General features: G+C 60.4%; 1 protein-coding gene across 1 annotated transcript; it reads right to left on the reverse strand.

Annotated features, from left to right (window-relative positions):
- Nucleotides 1–955: 955 nt before the first annotated feature.
- On the reverse strand, nt 956–6,586 carry LOC113218018 (uncharacterized). Its single transcript, XM_026438154.2, has 4 exons — nt 6,099–6,586; nt 5,552–6,006; nt 5,012–5,324; nt 956–3,144 (listed from the first exon to the last, which is right to left on the reverse strand). The coding sequence occupies exons 1-4, from the start codon at nt 6,582–6,584 to the stop codon at nt 2,185–2,187; spliced, it is 2,214 nt and encodes a 737-aa protein (XP_026293939.2). The 5' UTR covers nt 6,585–6,586; the 3' UTR covers nt 956–2,184.
- Nucleotides 6,587–7,937: the final 1,351 nt, after the last annotated feature.

Here is a 7,937-nt window from a genome sequence, read left to right on the forward strand (position 1 = left end):
GGAGTTGGCTGGGGTTGGTTTTGAGCGACACCTACCTAGAGCGAGCCGCTCCGCTGGGACGTGCGCGTTGCAGGCGCTCTCCGTTAGGCACTTTAGGCGCGCCTTCCCCGGGAGCGTAGCGTACAGTACAGGTAGGCGTGTGCGAGTCGGCTCACGGCGCCGCGCCCCTCCCGTGATGAGGTGAATATATATTCAGCCCTCCACCCACTCCGCCTTCACAACACCTGTGCGGAGGCACACACTCATTGTGGCCAGACGGCCTAAGTGCGGATCGCTGTATCGGCTGCTCAGCCCGCTCCGCTCCGTAGCCTCAGCCGCGCCTCAGCCTCGCGCCGCCGCCGCCGCCGCAGCCGCCGCAGCGCCGCTCACACAAAGAGTCGCCGAGGAGGTGCGATCAGCGCGCTGCAAACTTGTGGGCTGTGCTCCCGCACCCCTACGCTCTGCTCGAAGGGAGGATCGTGTAGCAACAAAGTTGAATGGCCCGCGTTAAAGTAGAGGGTAGAGAGCTCGAGCGGTGCGGTAGTAAAGTGGTATAGCAGTTGTTTCGATTGGATATCCGCCATAAGTTACAGAGGTTTTACCCACATCGGTCAAAATTTTGCCATGTGTTCGGTTTTCTTGGCGCTGAGCGTGGGTGCTCAATTGAATGAGTCGGAGGTCTAGGCGGCCTGCTTATTGCTGTTTAACACTCGGCTTTACTCAGGCGCGGAATAAAAGTGGGTGGGGGTGGCAAAGCGCCACCCGTCGCCTATAGTGCGCGGCCTGAAAGGTAGGCAATTTGCGTTTCAAACAATGTAGACAACCTTCCGGGTTTCGCCCGCTGTCAGCCGGGCATTATACCGCGCCTGGTCTTGCTCTGTGCTTGCCATGCATGTGGCCCATTACTATTACTTTGATTTCGTGCTTTCAGCAATTTTATGGACTTGTTGGGTGAGAAATGTGGGACACACATAGGTAATAATTGTTCTTGTACATTTATTTTATCACAATTTGTAAATTACAACAGAATTCACAATGTTTTAACATAGAAAAATGTTTTTGGTGGGGAATCTTTTTTGACACAAAATTTGGGACAGTGCACTTGTAGGTACACATAAACATAGCTTTTTTTGTTCTCATAGCACTTGTAATGATATTGCATACAACAGTTTTGTTCCATGGTTTGCATGGCACTGGATGAAGTTCGAGTCAATGCCCACTCCTCTCCAAACAGAATTCCATTGGCAAAAATGTTATAACAGATTTGGAAAATGCAATTTTGCTGTCCAGGATCCAGCACAGAGAGTTAATGCGTTTTACAACTCTGACTCTTGTAAAAAAATATATTATACTGTGAGGGAATGTTCAATTACACATTTACTGATGCTATCCCATCATCACTATGGACTGTAGGCCAACAATATTTAACTTGCCATATTTGTTATAGCTTACCATGATTGGCTAAAAATCTGATGTTTCGGTATGTGATTTTACTTTAATGAACAGACAACAAGCAACATTAAGTAATTAAATTCCAGAGAGCAAATTGCGCTAATCAGAACTGGTTTTGCATCAGTCAGATATACCTATACCTTAAAACTCGTGACATTCTTTTACAAATTGTTTGACAGAAAGAATAGAAGTTTTAAAACCAGTCTTGAAAAACATAAGAAAACAACATGGCACCCATCAATGGATATTCATTCAACATAGACATTCAAAATCAGTGAACAATAACTAACAAGAGACATAATAAATTGAATAATACATAGAAGAAAACACTTTGGTACCGATTACTTTCAACTCAAGATTAGCACTAAGAATAGTGCAGTTAGTTGTCAAGAAAATTCATTCTTGCACAATGAGCAGTGAGTCAGTTAGAAAACAGTCTCACTTAGATGCACAAAAGTAGAGTCCACGTTTCACAACGACAGTTTGAAAGGCTCTCTACGAACCTCACAAAACACCCTGGCGTCCAATGCTGGGGACATTTTTTTACACATCATTCAAACCCTGAAAACTCTGAAAAATAAAGCACCCCAACAGAGGAGAAGGCAAATAACCTAAGGCAAACGGCTTCCACACCGTGCGCGGCCAGCATCACTCAAGTCCTTGCCGGCCAAGCACAGGCGGCCGTGTCCTTGCCGTGGGGGCGTGGGACAAGGAAGGACACACTTGCGCCCTCGCTACGGGCGGATCACAGACTCACTGCGGCGACCACACGTTGTCGTGCAGCTCCGGACTGCTCGGCGTCTCCTGGCTGACGGGCTGGTGGCGACGCGCCAGACGCTTCCCGCCCCCGACCCGCTTCTCCCGCGGGCTGTGGTGGCTGCCGCCGCCCCGCGGGGAGGTGGTGATGTCCGCCACCACCGCCGAGTCGGGGGTCACGTCGTCCTCGGAAGCGTCGTACAGCAGCACCTTACCCCGGTGGTGGTTGTGGTGCACGTGGTGGTTGGCGTGGCCGCCGCGGACGGGGCCGGCCTCGTCGTACGACGACCGGTTGGAACTCAGCCGGTCGCAGTCCGACAGGTCGCTGGGACTGGCGGGCGACAGGGAGTCGGCCGGGGCCGTGACCGCGGGCGCCGAGGCCTGGCGGGCCGCCCTCCGGCCGCCGCCGTGCTGGTGGCCGCCGTGGTGGGGGCCGTCCGAGGCACCGCCGCGGTCCCGCCGCCGGTGCCGCTTGTTGTTCTCGGGCGCGCTCACCAGGATGGGCACGTCGTAGTTGTCGGCGCTCTCGGAGCTGCCCGTGCTCGCGTACTGCTTGAACACGGTGAACTCGTCGGCCATGCCGTCCAGGTCGATCCGCTGGTCGAAGTCGTACTCGTCGTCCTGCGGACAGTTGCTGTACACCTCCTGGTGGTGGCGGGCGTGACGCGGCTTGCGCGTGCGCCCGGTGGTCCGTGCCCCCCTCCGCAGCGTGTCCCGGTCGCCGTCGTACAGCTGGCCGCCGGGGCCCAGGGTGTGGTGTCCCGGGGCGGCCGCGGCGGCCGCGCGCCTCGCGGACTTGTTGTAGGGCAGCAGCGTGCCCGCCTTGGTGGCGCCGGCGCCGGCGGCCCGGGCCGTCCGCTTGGGCATGGTGGGCACGCTGCCGAAGTCGTCCCCGGAGCCGTTGATGGGCGCCTGTCCGGAGTGCAGGTTGGCCAGCGGGAACGAGTCGTCGTACAACTGCAACAGAGAGTCAGACAGTTTACCTCCAGACCATGCGCAAGGCGAGCCTGACAATGTGTTCATGGTGAATCGGTTCACTACTGTGGGGCACGTTTTGCGCGAATTTGCTGGTATTTACTCCACGAGAGCAGATACACCGGCTGCGTATGTCTAATTTATAAAAAATCCTTACGAAAAACACACCCTCTCGTCCAAGTCCCTCTCCAGAGCGGGTTAACCTTGCCCTTGGGAGCCGCCCTCCCACGTCTCTCACCCCTCCGACCTCGGCCAGAGCCTTCCCTCCCGGCCTCGGCCCGGGCACAGGTGGACCGAAACACACGTCCGCATTTGGCATGTACGGCCTCGCGCGGTTATACTGGAGGAATCGAATTCGATTTCTCGCCCCCGGCCCTGGCGAGTATATGCGTGCCCGAGAGAGGCGGGGCGGCACGCCCGCGCAACGCCCCTGTGCGCTGTGTATGTGAGTGAGTGTGCGCGCCCGTGCGCGCCTGGCCCTGGCCGGCCGGCAGCGGCGCGGCGGAGCCGGGCGGAGCCCCCAAAAGCAAGTCGTTTCGATATTTCCTGTTTCCGATATACAACTTTACGTTCCGCGCGAATCGAACAATGCAAACCTCCCCGGCGGTGGCCCGCGCCCGCCTTTGAAGGGGCGAGGGATGGGGGAGACGGGGAGGTGGGTAGCTAGCGCCGCCGCGGAAATGGAATGGGTTTTCAAGTAAGCGAGCGTCGTCGTCGTCGTCGGAGCGCGGCGCTGTTCAGAAACGCACCGCGCGCGCGCGCCCGCGTCTCATTCGATTCGCTACCCTCATATACCCTCGCAGTAATTTTGACAGCAGCCGGAAGAGTATAGTGTCGTCGGGGGGTCGGGTCCGGGTCGGGTGCGTCTGCCGGCGGCGGTGGTAGTGCGGTGCGGGTCGAGACAGGGGGCGCGGTCACAGCGAGGGTCACCGCCAGGGGCGGGGCAGGCTGTCCAAATGCTGCTTGGTCCCCAGTGGTGCGCGGTGAGGGCGGCCCCGCCCGCAGCTGGTCTGCACACAACCACCCTCGACTCGCCCCGCCACGCCACGCCTCGCCCCGACACAATACGAGCAGAAGAGATGCCCGCCGAAACCCTCTGGGGTTCGTGAGGCGCACGTATCTCGCTCAGAGACGCAGGCGTGGCGGGGCTGGGGCCGGCCTTCTCGCTTCGCTTATGTCATTGATGTTTGAGAAAAACTTTATATGAGGACAAGAGACAGGTGACAGCCGCCTTACGGTCCATGCAAGGTCATGCTCCCCACACCCCAGATGCGTGCCAAAAAATGATAGCTAATGCTATTTGTGGAGTGCCGATGGCCTGACGCACACGTCTATGCGAAACGACTGCCAGTCACTGCACACCCCATATTGGCCCAAAGAGTAAATGCGTCATCCTGACTCGCACGTCCCCTAAACACAATTACGCCAATAAAACGCCGCGCCAAACGCCGCGCGGCGCCACACGCCTCGACGTGGTGCGTCCTTAATCGCATCTCGCCCTAATTGCGAGCCAATCGGCATGCGGCGCGCGAGAGGGGGACGCGTGCAGCCGGCCAATCCGGCGTGACGAGCTGTGACGCGCGGCGGCAGTGTGACAGTAACGTGACAAGCGAGTGTCAAACTCAGGCTGCGACGCCCGGTCCCTCGCTGCTTCCCCGGCGTGAGCGCGCGCGCGCGTGACGCGTGGCGTGACATCAGTGGCAGGGTGACATGCGGGCGTGTCGGGGCCCGGGCCCACCACCACGGCGGAGGGGCGCGTGACGGGCGTGACACGCGTGACACGCCTGCCTGCACCGGCCCAGCCCAGCCCAGCCCAGCCCAGCCCCCTGCAGTGCACTGCCCCACCCACCTTGTTTCCCGTGTGCTGCGTGTAGTTGAGGATGGCGTGGTTCGAGGCGCACACGGCCGGGTACGTGTTGTCCTCGGACGTCTTGTTCTCCTCGCTGCCGGTCGAGGGGCAGTCGAACAGGAAGCGCCGGCCCGTGCACGAGACGAGCGACAGCGCCCCCGGGGTGCCGCGCGAGCTGCGCGACGCGGTGGAGCGCTCGTCCGAGCTGCGCGACGGGCCGCGCGTCGCGCACCAGAGCAGCAGGAAGCCGACCAGCAGCGACCCCGCGTGCTCGGCCAGCCGCATGTACCACCACGGTGGCAGGCGCCAGTCGCTGCAAGAACAACAAATACAAATTATGAGGAAAACGCCTAAAAATTATGCATTAAATTAAATTCTTTTTTGTTGAACTTTTTATTCGTCGATGGTTCCAACAAGCGAGATTGGGTCATCTACTCTGACAAACGTTCAGTTGCCTTGACCTTTATGACCGGTATTAATTCGCCCCTTGCCTCTGACCAACATAAAATGAAAATAAAACATGCATCCGACTGCACTTACGCGTTACTGTTGATGAACGTGGCGTCCATGAGTCGGTAGGTGGCCATGGCGGCGAGCGAGACGAGCAGCAGCGCGCAGACGAGCAGGGCGTTGACGACGCGGGGGAGGGCGGGCGTGGGCAGGCGGCGGAAGGCCGTGTAGGCGGCGCGCAGCTGCTCGGCCTGCTTCTTGGCGGCGGCGCGCCGCAGCGGCCGGTACACCACCAGGTAGGCGAGGCCGAGGAGCGCGGCCACGGTGGACGTGACGCCGCGCGCCGCCGAGCGCAGGCCGCCGCCGCCGCCGCACCCGCCGCCCACCCCGGACCCGCCCCACGCCGTCGAGCCGGCCGCGCCCGCCACGGCCTTGGCGCACGCCGCCACCTCCAGCGACATGGTGGTCGCCAGGAAGAGGAACAGCAGCACCAGGAAGGCCGGGGTCTGGGGGACGCCCGAGCTGCCGCAGGGCACGTGGTTTACCTGGGAGGGTGCACAAAAAAAACAAAGTTAGTTTGTGCTACTAAAAGTGTGAAACAAAAACTGAATGCTGTTACAGCGTGTCCGGTACTCACCCTGAGAACGACGAAGAAAAAGACGCTGAAGGCGGCGGGCAAGAAGGGCAGCGTGAGGTCGGCGAGGAGCTGAGGCACCCGGGTGGCGGACGCCGCGTCACCGGCTGGCCCCTGGGCGGCCGCCGCCGCCTCCTGCTCGTCCTGCTGCCGGCGCCGGTGCTGGCGCTCCTGCCGCTCCTGCTGCTGCAGCAGCTGGTCGTGGTTGATGACGTCGTAGAAGAGGCTGACGGCGTTGGCGGCGGCCAGCGCCAGCAGCAGCGCCAGCAGCATGGTGAAGTGGACGCGGGGCACGAGGCGCGTCCTGGAGTCGACGAACACGGCGGCCAGCAGGCACAGCGCGCCCAGCACGCCCCACATGGTGCCGAGGCCGTACACCTGCGCTGTCCACGCTAGGTGCCACTCTCCGCCCGCCGCGCCCGCCACCGGACCGCCGCCCGCTCCGCCCGGCCGCACCACCGAGGACGGCGGCGACGTCGCGGGGGACATCAGCACCTGCAGCACGAGAGAGGAAAAGAAAACATTTGGTGAGTAAAATGAACAGAAATTCCTCTCTCCGTCCCATTTTTACCGCGCTTGCCCCATTCTGCCCCTCGTTTAATTCTAAGGAAAAAGGACCACACAGGAAGGTGTCACAAGCCCCCCCCCCCCCTTCCCCTCGGATCCCGACTCGCCGCGGGCGTTTTAGGCCAGGACTCGTGAAAAGAACGGAGACAGGCGGAAAGTTCGACTCGGCGTGGATAAGACTCCCTCTAAACTTCGTTTATTGATGACTGCGTTTTATAACACAACTTCCAAAGCCACCCCCGGAATAAATCCTCTCTCCCCCCGCCCCTCCCCTCCCCTCGAGCCGCGGGCCTTGGAGAAGACGGAACACACCACACCAGCTCCGACAAGCACGCAATGGCCCCTTTTATTTTCTCGCAAGTTGTGTGTCGCGCGAGATATAAATGACGCTCTATAACCGCGGGAGGACCCGGGAGGGCGGGGGACGGTGGAAGAAGAGGGTTAGAAGTGAGGGGGTAGGAGCGGAGGGGGCGGGGGAGAAGGTGCCAACAAATAGACCGCACTGCTGCAGCACTAAACCTGGAGCCGCCGCCATCTCCATTCCAAACTGAATGCAAGGTACACAGTTCGCTCGGGACGCGGGCCGGCGCGGCGGGAGGCCCCGGCGGGCGGTGTGCCCGCGGTGCCGCACACTCCCCGGGCTCGTCCTTTCTACCCTCATCCCCCTCTCTGGTGGCGCTCTCTCGGGGGTCGGATTGATGAAAATAATTAAGTTGGAGTAGTCGAGTGGCTCAATCGCTCTCTATGCCCGAGGATCCCCGGCGCCACGCCGCGCCACGCCACGCCATCGTCAGGATTTTGACGACGCTACGCGCGACGCAAGCCGGCGAGTAAAGGTAAAGGTAGGCCTCGGGTCTCGGGTGTAGAGAGGACCAGATCCTCTCGGCCCAGCCCATCCCTAGCGCAGCGCTCTGCCTCACTTCCTGACGTATTCGCTGCTGCTTTTCCGCCCTCCCCCGCTTCAAATTACCCCGATTCCATTCGCTGGCCTGTAAGAGCGGCGGCGGCGGAGGAGTCGCTCCTGCTCTTACGTCTCCCCGCGGCTTTGTCCGCGCGGCCGCCCCCGCGCTGCCCTTTTCCGGCCAGAGCAGAGTCCCTCCTCACTCGCCTCCTTTCTCCCCCACGAGCCGGTCCCCCGCAGCGCGTCCTGGTGTGGTCTGCCCCATTTGGCGCCCACCACCCCTCCCTCCTCCCCGCTGCCTCCTAGGACCAGCCGAGCAGCAGCGCGGCCCAGCCTCCGCCTTCTAGAATAATTATTCTTTTCCTCCCCCGCCC

Source organism: Frankliniella occidentalis, unplaced genomic scaffold (genome assembly GCF_000697945.3).
Source record: "Frankliniella occidentalis isolate FOCC.00 unplaced genomic scaffold, Focc_3.1 Scaffold495, whole genome shotgun sequence".
NCBI classification, from domain to species: domain Eukaryota; kingdom Metazoa; phylum Arthropoda; class Insecta; order Thysanoptera; family Thripidae; genus Frankliniella; species Frankliniella occidentalis.